General features: G+C 42.7%; 1 protein-coding gene across 5 annotated transcripts in view; it reads right to left on the minus strand.

Moving 5' to 3' along the window:
• Positions 1-12,500, minus strand: part of LOC135090196 (inositol polyphosphate-4-phosphatase type I A-like) — a 171,834-nt gene that overhangs the window by 45,049 nt on the left and 114,285 nt on the right. For all 5 annotated transcript variants that reach the window (XM_063986645.1, XM_063986644.1, XM_063986649.1 and 2 more), the window contains exon 3: positions 8,536-8,673. In XM_063986645.1, coding sequence (XP_063842715.1) covers positions 8,536-8,673 — 138 coding nt within the window. The remainder of the gene's footprint in view (positions 1-8,535; positions 8,674-12,500) is intronic.

Below are 12,500 nucleotides of genomic sequence, written 5' to 3' on the forward strand. Positions count from 1 at the left end.
GTGTGTGTGTGTGTGTGTGTGTGTGTGTGTGTGTGTGTGTGTGTGTGAGAGAGAGAGAGAGAGAGAGAGAGAGAGAGAGAGAGAGAGAGAGAGAGAGAGAGAGAGAGAGAGAGAGAGAGAGAGAGAGAGAGAGAGAGAGAGAGAGAGAGAGAGAGAGAGAGAGAGAGAGAGAGAGAGAGAGAGAGAGAGAGAGAGAGAATGTATACGAAAGTGAACAAATGCATGCACTAATGTGGGTGAAAACTAAAAATAGAAAAGAGGAGAGAACAAAAAAAAAAATATATTTACAAAAAAAGTTGTTTCGTGAATTACCGGCGGAAGTGGTGTGGCAGGTGTGGTGCATGCTGATGGAGGGCAGGTGAGGAGGACAGGTGGAGGAGGACAGATGGAGGAAAGGTGGAGGAATAGTGGAGGGAACGTGGAGGAAAAAAAATGCGACTTCAGTGGTGAGGAAAGTGAGGAGAAGGGAAGGTGGAGAGAGGAGGGAGGGTGGAGAGATGGAAAAAGATACGAATCAAGGGACAGGTGTGGAAAGGTGGAGGAAAAATGTTACTTCGGTGGTGAGGAAAGTAAGAAGAGGAGGAGGTGGAGAGAGGAGAAGGTGGGAAAGTGGAAAGATGGAAAGAGATATAGAGAGAAAAAAAAAGGAGGGCAGGTGGAGGAAAGTGGAGGGAACGTGGAGGAAAAATGTTACTTTAGTGAGGAAAGTACAGTGGAGAAAAGGTGGAGAGATGGGAAAAAAAATATGGAGAAGGACAGGAGAAGGCTAGGTAGGGGAAAGTGGAGGAAAAGTGGAGGAAACTGTGGTTTTGTGAAGGGAAGTGAGGAGAAATGCAAAGAAGGTGAAAAGGAGAGAGAGAGAGAGAGAGAGAGAGAGAGAGAGAGAGAGAGAGAGAGAGAGAGAGAGAGAGAGAGAGAGAGTAATACCCACCACAATACAAACTCTCAAGAACAACTTGCCCGACGCGCAAAACAAAAGAAACACTCACGCAACAATAGAAAACGAGAGAAAGAAAACGGGAGAAAAAACGAAAGAAAACGCAATACAGGTTAAGTCTTACGAGTAAAAGAATAAATATAAATGAAAAATCAATAAAACACACCCAGTCTCTCTCTCTCTCTCTCTCTCTCTCTCTCTCTCTCTCTCTCTCTCTCTCTCTCTCTCTCTAGGATAATTACAGGTGAGGGCCAAAGGAATACAAGGAAAACGGACTAATTTTGTGGGTGACTAATGAAAAACTTCTGCCTTCCCTCCCTCAACTTCGCTTCCTCGCTCCAATCGGGAATCGATGAGAGAGAGAGAGAGAGAGAGAGAGAGAGAGAGAGAGAGAGAGAGAGAGAGAGAGAGAGAGAGAGAGAGAGAGAGAGAGAGAGAGAGAGAGAGAGAGAGAGAGAGAGAGAGAGAGAGAGAGAGAGAGAGAGAGAGAGAGAGAGAGAGAGAGAGAGAACATATTTTTCCTTGCTTTCTCCTTGTGAATTTCTATTTTGCTTTTCTTTCTATTATTAAAGAATTCATTATATTTTTACTACTACTACTACTATCAACTTCGATACCACCACCACCGCCGCCACCACAACAACAACAACAACAACAACAACAACAACAACTACGACCAGACACGCTACAGGAGACAAAATACCACGAACTAAAACGACGGAATCGAATCCTACTCTTGCACCCACCTCAATACTCCCTCCCTCGTGTCCTTAGGGTGATCTAATACTAACAGGCGGCGTGCGTCACGGCGTTTATAGTTTATAGATGATGGGATCTGATCGCTTATCGTGGCATCAACATTAATGAGAGGAGGATTTTGTGGTGTTGTGTTTGGTGATTAATTAAGGATGACGACGAGAGAGAGAGAGAGAGAGAGAGAGAGAGAGAGAGAGAGAGAGAGAGAGAGAGAGAGAGAGAGAGAGAGAGAGAGAGAGAGAGAGAGAGAGAGTTTGGGGGCGCTTGCTGATACGCCCTTGGAATGTTCTTGGCGATACCTGAGAAGGAGGAGGAGGAGGAGGAGGAGGAGGAGGAGGAGGAGGAGGAGGAGGAGGAGGAGGAGGAGGAGGAGGAGGAGGAGGAGGAGGAGGGCAAAATGGAACCTTCACACTATACTCCTTAATGGTAAGTAAAACCCTGCAATAAATTTATTCCTCCTACTCCTCCTCCTCCTCTTCCTCTTCCTCTTCCTCCACCTCTTCCTTTGTGGTCATGTAGTTCCATCAGCTGACCCTCGTTTTCTCTCTCTCTCTCTCTCTCTCTCTCTCTCTCTCTCTCTCTCTCTCTCTCTCTCTCTCTCTCTCTCTCTCTCTCTCTCTCGTCTTTTATTATTTCTTTTTCAATTTGGTTTTCTTATATATAAAATTCCACTTTTTTTGTCAGCTTTATCAAATTATTCACTATTTCCTTTCTTTCGTATGGTGTTATTATCAATTGTTACCATATTCCTTTTCCCACTATTCCCTATATATTTTTGTACTTTTTCTCTTTCTTTTCTTCTAACTTTTTAACCCTTTTCATTTAATGTTCTATCCTCTCTTTCGCTTTCCACGGCTCCTTCTGTTTACTTTTTCTTTCTTCTATCTTTTGTTTTTTCTTCTTTCTTACCCACTCCTCTATTCTTTATTCTCCTCTCTATCTCTTTTACTCCTTTTCGTTCTTCTCCATGTTATATTCTTCCTCTTTCCTTATCTACTCCTTCATTCTTTTTTTCCTTTGTTTCCTTCCTTCTATTTACCCTTTTTCTTCTTTTTTCTTCATTTTGCCTTTTTCTCCTTTTATCCTTCTTCATGTATACCCTTTTCTTCTTTATTGTTTTTTTTTTCATTTCTCTCCTCTCTTAATTTTCTTTCTCTCAACAACTGATACACAATGGGAAATAAATACGTCGCGTGTTCTTCCTTTGTGTTCATTTGTGTGGAATCCTTCGCTTTATTCTGCCACGTCCTTCTCGAGTCCTAAAAGCAACACACTCACTCTCTCCTCCTCCTCCTCCTTTCTTCCTCCTCTTACTCTCCCTCTCTCCCATTCACTCCCATTAGCTCTTCTCCCTCCTCTTCCACTAACTCCTTCCTCTCCCCGTCTCGCTTCACTGCTCTCTCTCTCTCTCTCTCTCTCTCTCTCTCTCTCTCTCTCTCTCTCTCTCTCTCTCTCTCTCTCTCTCTCTCACCACAGGCGCTTCCTTGTATCCTTGTCTCCTCCTCCTCCTCCTTGTCTTCCTCCTTGTCTTCCTCCTCCTCTTTGTCTTCTTCCTCCTCCTCCTCCTCCTCCTCCTCCTCCTCCTCCTCCTCCTCCTCTTCTTCCACCACAAGTCCCCGGGGCACCACCACTTCCGGCCAAGACAACACCAGTATGTCGTCACCTCCTCCTCCTCCTCCTCCTCCTCCTCCTCCACTACTACTACTACTACTACTACTACTACTACTACTACTACTACCACCTTCTCTCTTCTTTTCCTCCTGGTCCACCATCACCATCTACTCTTCTTCATCCTCTTCTTCTTCCACCACCATCATTACCTCTTCCTCATCCTCCTCCTCCTCCTCCTCCTCCTCCTCCTCCTACTGCTGTTGCACTTTCCTCTGCCAACAATTGACGTGTGTTGCCTCTCTCTCTCTCTCTCTCTCTCTCTCTCTCTCTCTCTCTCTCTCTCTCTCTCTCTCTCTCTCTCTCTCTCTCTCTCTCTCTCTCTCTGTGTGTGTGTGTGTGTGTGTGTGTGTGTGTGTGTGTGTGTGTGTGTGTGTGTGTGTTACTCCTGCTTCACTTCACCTGACAATAGATTCGAAATAAATAGATTACGTGTGTGTGTGTGTGTGTGTGTGTGTGTGTGTGTGTGTGTGTGTGTGTGTGTGTGTGTGTGTGTGTGTGTGTGTGTGTGTGTGTGTGTGTGTGTGTGTGTGTGTGTGTGTGTGTAAATCCGATAAATACGACGTAACGTAACCCAAACGAGTCGTGCAAACGCATGGTAACTTATGGAGAGAGGGAGAGGGAGAAGGAGAGGGAGAGGGAGAGTGAGAGGAAGAGGGAGAAGAAGGGAGAGAGGAAGTGGGAGAGAAGATTTTGGGGTATGTAAGACCGTCAGCTTGTGTTTGGGAGTGATAAACTGTGTGTGTGTGTGTGTGTGTGTGTGTGTGTGTGTGTGTGTGTGTGTGTGTGTGTGTGTGTGTGTGTGTGTGTGTGTGTGTGTGTGTGTGTGTGTGTGTGTGTGTGTGTAGGGGTGAGGGGTGAATGCGTGGTGGCTTTTGGGGTGAATGGAAGGGAAGAGAAGGGAAGAATAAGAAAGGGAAGGGATAGAAGGGAGATGAAAGGAAGAGAAAGAAATGAAAGGATAAGAAAGAGAAGGGAAAAAAAGAGGGAAGGGAAGGTAAGGGTAAGGGAAGGGAAGGGAAGGGAAGGAAAGGAAAGGAAAGGAAAGGAAAGGAAAGGAAAGGAAAGGAAAGGAAAGGAAATGAAAGGAAAGAGTTAGGAGTTTAACAGGATATGAAAAAGTTACCGTCATTCACTCACAAATTCCTTGTCGTTATTGTTATGGTGCTCTCTCTCTCTCTCTCTCTCTCTCTCTCTCTCTCTCTCTCTCTCTCTCTCTCTCTCTCTCTCTCTCTCTCTCTCATCCACCAGCAGGTTCAAGGATGCATAAAAGTGAGCGAATTATGACATTAAAATTTAGTACAAAGAGAAGAGAGAAAAGTTAATGTTCAGTATCACTTAACAAAAGCGAGAGGAAAGAGAATTCATAATGCCTTGCTAATTGGTGCTTTCCTCCAGGTAAAGTGACACTGCTCCACCTGGAAAGTCTCTGTCTGTATCTGTACTTCCATCACAGGTAAGGTTACTAACAGTGTACCATATTACTTTTCTTTTTTTACCTGTATTTGTCAAAGGTAAGTACAGGTATGACACTAACATCCTTATAATCTTTACCTGTACTCTTTTTTTCACAGGTAAAATATAAACTAAGCCACTGTAGCACCTTCGTAATCCTTTAATCTTTGCCTGTATCTGTATTTCCGTCACAGGTAAGGAGACAGGTAAGAACAATGCACCACCTTAATTTTTGTATAACTGTATTTTGTCACAAGTTAAATGCAGGCAATGACTCAATACAGGTAATGACTTCTGTAACATTAATTTTTACCTGTATCTGTATTTCTGTCAAGTAGAATACAAGTGATGACATCGTAGCTTAATAATGTTTGTGTACCTGTATTTGTCACAGGTAGAATACAGGTGTACAGGTGATGACACTTAGCATCTTAATTATTACCTGTATATCCTGCATCACTGTGAAAAGTAACATACAAACTCTACCATCTTCATCTTCACATGTATTTCTAATGATTAAATCCAGGTAACTTAAGCACCTGTGATAATTACTTCTACCTGTTTCTCCATACAGGTGACCTCCAGGCAACACTACAACACCTGCAGAGTGGTCACCAGTTCCTGTGTTTCCTATTTTTGCAGGTATGTTTCGGGTGCTTCTCGGAACTGTGTGTTTGTTTGTTTGTGTTGATTTTTTTTCTCTCTCAGGAAATGTTGTGTCCTTTTTATGTCTGTGTGTTTTGTTGGGATATGTTTGGTGTTATGGATAAAATGCGTTGTTGTTGTTGTTGTTGTTGTTGTTGGTAGTGGTGGTGGTGGTGTTGCAAAAAATGTTTGATTTGCGTCTAAATATATATATGGATGTTGTTGTTGTTGTTGTTGTTGTTGTTGTTGTTCTTGTTGCTGTTGTCTCTGTTGCCGTTACTAATACCGTTGACCTTATTAGTGATGGTGATGGTGATGTATGCTGCTGCTGCTGCTACTACTACTACTACTACTACTACTACTACTACTACTACTACTACTACTACTATTCCAGCTCCTACTACTACTCCACCTACTACAAAAACAACAAATACTAATTTTAACACTACCACTAACACTTTCACTCCTACTTACGTAAAACGTTCTACACAACACAATTTTCTCTCTCTCTCTCTCTCTCTCTCTCTCTCTCTCTCTCTCTCTCTCTCTCTCTCTCTCTCTCTCTCTCTCTCTCTCTCTCTCTCAAAACACTTACTCAAGGTGCTACACTTAAACTCCCTCTCACAGCACACACCTCTTGCCTCTCACTCCTCTCACTTCAACTAATGAGAGAGAGAGAGAGAGAGAGAGAGAGAGAGAGAGAGAGAGAGAGAGAGAGAGAGAGAGAGAGAGAGAGAGAGAGAGAGAGAGAGAGAGAGAGAGAGAGAGAGAGAGAGAGAGAGAGAGAGAAACTGTACCTAACACCCCCATCCTTCCTTCTCCCCCCACAAAAAAAAAAAAATAAATAAACAAATAAATAAAAAAATAAAGGAAAATATGCACAAAGACTTAGGGAAAATAAAATAAGGAAAAATATTAAAGAGAAAGCGAGGGGAGAGGGAAACACGCAACACTATTGGAGAACAGTGCAAACAACACAACAAAAGACTGAAAAGCAAAGGAGAAAATGAGAAAAGGGTTGTAAAAATAATAAAGGGAAAATGGAAATGAGATGAGATGCATAGAGAGAGAGAGAGAGAGAGAGAGAGAGAGAGAGAGAGAGAGAGAGAGAGAGAGAGAGAGAGAGAGAGAGAGAGAGAGAGAGAATCAAACAAAAAAATAATAAAAAGAAAATTATAAACTCAAAATATAAGAAAAAGAAAATGAAAAATGAAAATAAATCAATAAACAAACGACAAACAATAATAAAAAAATATCAAGAAAAAGATAATAAATAAAGAAACAAAAAAACAAACACTGATACAGAAGAAAACAAACAAACGACAAAAAATATTACAAGAAAAGAAAAATACAAGATAGACATGAAAAAAAAAGAAGGGAAGAGGAGGAGGAGGAGGAGGAGGAGGAGGAGGAGGAGGAGGAGAGGAAACTGTAATTGGAGTTCACTGGACAGGAAGTGGAGGAAGGAGGAGGAAGAGGAAGACGATGAGGAGGAGGAGGAGGAGGAGGAGGAGGAGGAGGAGGAGGAGGAGGAGGAGGAGGAGGAGGAGAAGGAGGAGGAGGAGGAGGAGGTTACAAAGCTAAATGAGATAAACGTGACTGAAGGAGGAAAGGAGAGAGGAAAAGGAGCGGAAAGGAGGAGGGAAGGGAGGGAGGTGGGGAGGAAAGGAAGGAAGGACAGAGGGAGGGAGGGAGGGAGGGAGGGAGGGAGGGAGGGAGGGAGGAAAGAATGGACAGCGAGAGGAGTAAATGGGGAGTGGCCACGCTTAATGAGAGAGAGAGAGAGAGAGAGAGAGAGAGAGAGAGAGAGAGAGAGAGAGAGAGAGAGAGAGAGAGAGAGAGAGAGAGAGAGAGAGAGAGAGAGAGAGAGAGAGAATAAAGAAAATGTTAATGAATAATCTATACAAATAAAATAAATAAACAAATAAAATAAAGTAAAATAAACACGAAAATTAAACCACAAAATACTTAAAACAAAACAAATAAACAAAAAAAAGACACAATAATCACCTTTAAAAACACATCCCATTATTAACACACACACACACACACACACACACACACACACACACACACACACACACACACACACACACACACACACACACACACACACACACACACACACACACACACACACACACACACACACGAATCACAACCCTTACCGACATGCCGCTAATTTCCCAGCCAGGTAAGGTAAGGTAAGCACACCTGTTCCCCTCTACCTGCACTAATTAAGCCGCCACAGGTGTCACAGGTGAGGGAGAGGGCAGCTGTTGTTACCTGAATTAATTAAGGCGGCATTCAATCAGCGGTCCACACAGGCAATACAGGTGAGGGTGACACAGGTAAGGCTACATACAGGTAAGGCTTCTTCAATTACAGATAAACACGCGTAAATTTTCAGGTGTGTGAAGTGAAGGATATGGAGAAGAAAAGAAAAGATTAAGGAGAGAGAGAGAGAGAGAGAGAGAGAGAGAGAGAGAGAGAGAGAGAGAGAGAGAGAGAGAGAGAGAGAGAGAGAGAGAGAGAGAGAGAGAGAGAGAGAGAGAGATTACTTCGTGACACAAAAACTAATGTTACAAGCTATGAAGAAGAAGAAAAGATCAGAAAAATGAAAAAAAAATAACAAGAACATGAAGCATCACGTAAACAAAAAAACAAAAACAAAAAACGCAGTTAAGAAAGGGAAGAAAACAAACAGGTGTAAAAAAAAAATGTAAATGAACATAGAACGAAATTAAACGTACGTGTGTGTGTGTGTGTGTGTGTGTGTGTGTGTGTGTGTGTGTGTGTGTGTGTGTGTGTGTGTGTGTGTGTGTGTGTGTGTGTGTGTGTGTTTAGACTAAGATACATATACAGGCAGGTGTGGACTCAAACAGCCCATCACACAAACACACACACACACACACACACACACACACACACACACACACACACACACACACAGGACGGACGCAAAATGATCTGAGAGTTTAGGAGGTCGCTAGGGAGAGAGGAGAGGAGAGGAAGGATGAGGAAGAGGAAGAGGAAGAGGAAGAGGAAGGGGAAGAGGAGGAGGAGCACCCTACCTTCCGTTCTCCTGAAGAAGCCGTCGTGTCTCTCCCGCAGGAGCAGGACGCCCTCCTTGTCGAACTGGTGGGAGGGGTGCGCCGCCAGACACGCCAGCTCCGCCTTGTTAAACCTCATGCCGCCGCCACGCCACACCTCTGCAGGGAAAGACACGCTGTAGAAGGCGCTGTAGAAGGCAATGAAGGAGGAGGTGAAGAAAGTGGTGGAGGTGATGAAGGAGGTGAAGGCAGGAGAAGAGATAAAGAAGGCGTTGAAGGAAGCAATGAAGATAAAGGAGGAGATAAAGGAGACGTTGTAGAATGCACTGAAGGAGGAAACGAAGGTGGAGATGATGAAGGAGGTGAAAAAAAGCAGAGGAGATAAAGAAGGCGTTGAAGGAAGCCACGAAGGAGATAAAGGAGATGGATATATTGTAGAAGCACTGAAGGAGGCGCTGAAGGAGATAAAGAAGGCGATGAAGAAGGAGGTGAAAGAAGAAGAGATAAAGAAGGCGCTGAAGGAAGCCACGGAAGAGATAAAGGAGGAGATGAAGGAGACGCTGTAGAAGGCACTGATGGAGGCGGTGAAGGAGGTACAGAAGGAGGTGGAGGTGGTGAAGGAAGCAGTGAAAACAAGAGGATTAGAGAGGAAGTATGAGAAAGGAAAACGAGGGAGACGCCGAAGGAAACAGAGGAGATAAAGGAGGTGAAGAAAACAATGAACACAAAAGGGGGATGGAAAAGGAGATAAGAAGATAGAGAAAAGAGGGGAGGAAATAAAAAAAAGATGTGGAAGAAGAAGAAGAAGAAGAAGAAGAAGAAGAAGAAGAAGAAGAAGAAGAAGAAGAAGAAGAAGAAGAAGAAGAAGAAGAAGAAGAAGAAGAAGAAGAAGAAGAAGAAGAAGAAGAAGAGAGAATACTTATATTTATTACATCATGAACCTCTTGTTGTTAGATTATGAACAGTTTTTATCTGAATGTAATGAGAGAGAGAGAGAGAGAGAGAGAGAGAGAGAGAGAGAGAGAGAGAGAGAGAGAGAGAGAGAGAGAGAGAGAGAGAGAGAGAGAGAGAGAGAAGGGAGCGGAAGGGAGAGTAAATCTGGGAGAGGAGAAAGAGGCGAGGCTGCTCAATTTTGTGGTTCTCTCTCTCTCTCTCTCTCTCTCTCTCTCTCTCTCTCTCTCTCTCTCTCTCTCTCTCTCTCTCTCTCTCTCTCTTTCGGTGTGTGTGTGTGTGTGTGTGTGTGTGTGTGTGTGTGTGTGTGTGTGTGTGTGTGTGTGTGTGTGTGTGTGTGTGTGTGTGTGTGTGTGTGTGTGTGTGTGTATACCTACGCCTTCATAATCCACTACCTCCACTTCTTCTTCTTCTCCTTCCTCTTTTTCCTCCTCCTCCTCTTCTTCTTCTTCCTCCTCCTCCTTCTCCTCCTCTTCCTCCTCCTCCTCCTCTTCCTTCAGTCTCTTGGAAATTCTTCAGTCGACTTGCTTTTATAATTCTCTCTCTCTCTCTCTCTCTCTCTCTCTCTCTCTCTCTCTCTCTCTCTCTCTCTCTCTCTCTCTCTCTCTCTCTCTCTCTCTCACACACACACATAAAAGTCCATCCAATACACAGACCTAAATGTTTAGTCAGTCAGTAAACATTCAGTCAGTCAGCCATTCTCTCTCTCTCTCTCTCTCTCTCTCTCTCTCTCTCTCTCTCTCTCTCTCTCTCTCTCTCTCTCTCTCTCTCGAAATGTGACAGCTAAATATATACACAGAACACAACCGAGAGAGAGAGAGAGAGAGAGAGAGAGAGAGAGAGAGAGAGAGAGAGAGAGAGAGAGAGAGAGAGAGAGAGAGAGAGAGAGAGAGAGAGAGAGAGAGAGAGAGAGAGAGAGAGAGAGAGAGAGAGAGAGAGAGAGAGAGAATCACACACACACACACACACACACACACACACACACACACACACACACACACACACACACACCAGTCCCTGCAAAACATTCATAAACATTTGTATATTTGATGTAAATATTCTTTATTGATTACATCACTTAATTTACAGACTGACTAGAGTACAAAAGGAGGAGGAGGAGGAGGAATACAAAGGAATACAAAGGAAAGCCAAACAGCAACAAACCTTTTGGTCCTTGCAAGGCTGTTTGGTAACTACTTCTAACTAGTTACAGTGAAGAGAGACAGGACAGCATAGCAGAAGGCTCCTCCCCACCCACCACTCCCTCCAGCTTGCGCTGGCATGGAAATAGTTGGGAAAAGTACCATGCAGTATGGAAAAACTGACATGGAAATTTTCATAGGAAAGGATGAAAGGAAGTTCTACTATTCACCCTACGGTGAACTCTATACGCCTATCTGAAAGTTAATACAAGTTATATTAAAACTGTTGAATAAGAGTTTAAATAGTGAATTTACTAATTATTCGGACAAGAAGAGAGCTTGTTGGGGATTTGCTTTTAAATATTTGTCTATTTTATTTTTGAATGATTCAATAGTATTGCTGTTTACAATTTCGGCAGGAAGTTTATTCCATATATTTACTATACGATTAAAGAAGAAATGTTTTGCCTCGTGGGATTTAAAACGTTTGGGTATAATCTTGAATCCATTATTTCTTGTTAGGTTAGAATGATCAATGGTAAAATAATTATGTGCATCAATGTTACTATATCCTTTGAAAATTTTGAACACTTCAATTAGGTCTCCTCTTATCCTGCGCTTTGTTAAACTAAATAGGTTTAGTTCTTCCAGTCGTTCCTCATACGGCTTATTGCGCAATCTTGGAATCATCTTTGTGACTCTGCGCTGTATCTTTTCTAGTTTTTCAATGTCTTTTTTGTAGTATGGTGACCAGAACTGTACACAGTATTCTAGATGAGGGCGCACCAGTGAGTTATATAAGGCAAGTATAACCTTTTCTGATTTAAATTCAAAGGTTCTTCCAATGAACCCTACTAATTTATTTGCCGTCTTTACTGTTTCTGTGCAGTGTTGACTCGGCTTTAGGTCGTTTGACACAACGACACCAAGATCTTTTTCTTTCTTTTTCTTTATCAGCACTTGACAGTGGCATGTTATTCATTTCATATCTCGCCTGAACATTGTTGCTTCCGATATGTAGAATTTTACACTTTTCTATATTGAATCTCATCTGCCATTTTTCTGCCCAGCTTGTTAGTTTATTGAGGTCACACTGCAGTTCCTGCCATTGTGACACAGACGTAACTCTACTTGTTATTTTGGTGTCGTCTGCAAATTTACTTATTTTGCAGTTTATCCCTTCATCAATATCATTTATGTACATTATGAAGAGTACTGGTCCTAATACAGAGCCTTGAGGAACGCCGCTATTTACCTTATGCCACTCTGACTCTTTTCCATTTATTACAACACGCTGTTTTCTGTCAGAGAGCCAGTCTCTCAGCCATTTCAGGGTGTTTCCGGCAATGCCGTGAGCTTTTACTTTACTGATGAGTCTCTTATGAGGAACAGTGTCGAAAGCTTTCTGGAAATCAAGGTAGATAATATCAACAGCTTTTGTCTCGTCATACGAGTTAAATACTTCATAAAAGAAGTCTAGTAAGTTTGTTAAGCAGGAGCGCTTGGTTCTGAAACCGTGTTGCGAATCCTCTATGATTTTATTTTCTTCTAAATATTTAACAATTTTATCTCTAATTATTGTTTCCATCAGGAGGAGGAGGAGGAGGAGGAGGAGGAGGAGGAGGAGGAGGAGGAGGAGGAGGAGGAGGAGGAGGAGGAGGAGGAGGAGGAGGAGGAGGAGGAAATGCATTAAAAAAAGGAAATGGAGGATGATAGGATAGAAATTGAGAGAGAGAGAGAGAGAGAGAGAGAGAGAGAGAGAGAGAGAGAGAGAGAGAGAGAGAGAGAGAGAGAGAGAGAGAGAGAGAGAACTTGTTTTATTTAATCTCCCAGGCTTAATATTTCATACGAATTTGCATATTAATCTACATAACTAAATATTGCCACCAGTCC

This window comes from Scylla paramamosain, chromosome 34 (assembly GCF_035594125.1).
Source record: "Scylla paramamosain isolate STU-SP2022 chromosome 34, ASM3559412v1, whole genome shotgun sequence".
NCBI classification, from domain to species: Eukaryota; Metazoa; Arthropoda; class Malacostraca; order Decapoda; family Portunidae; genus Scylla; species Scylla paramamosain.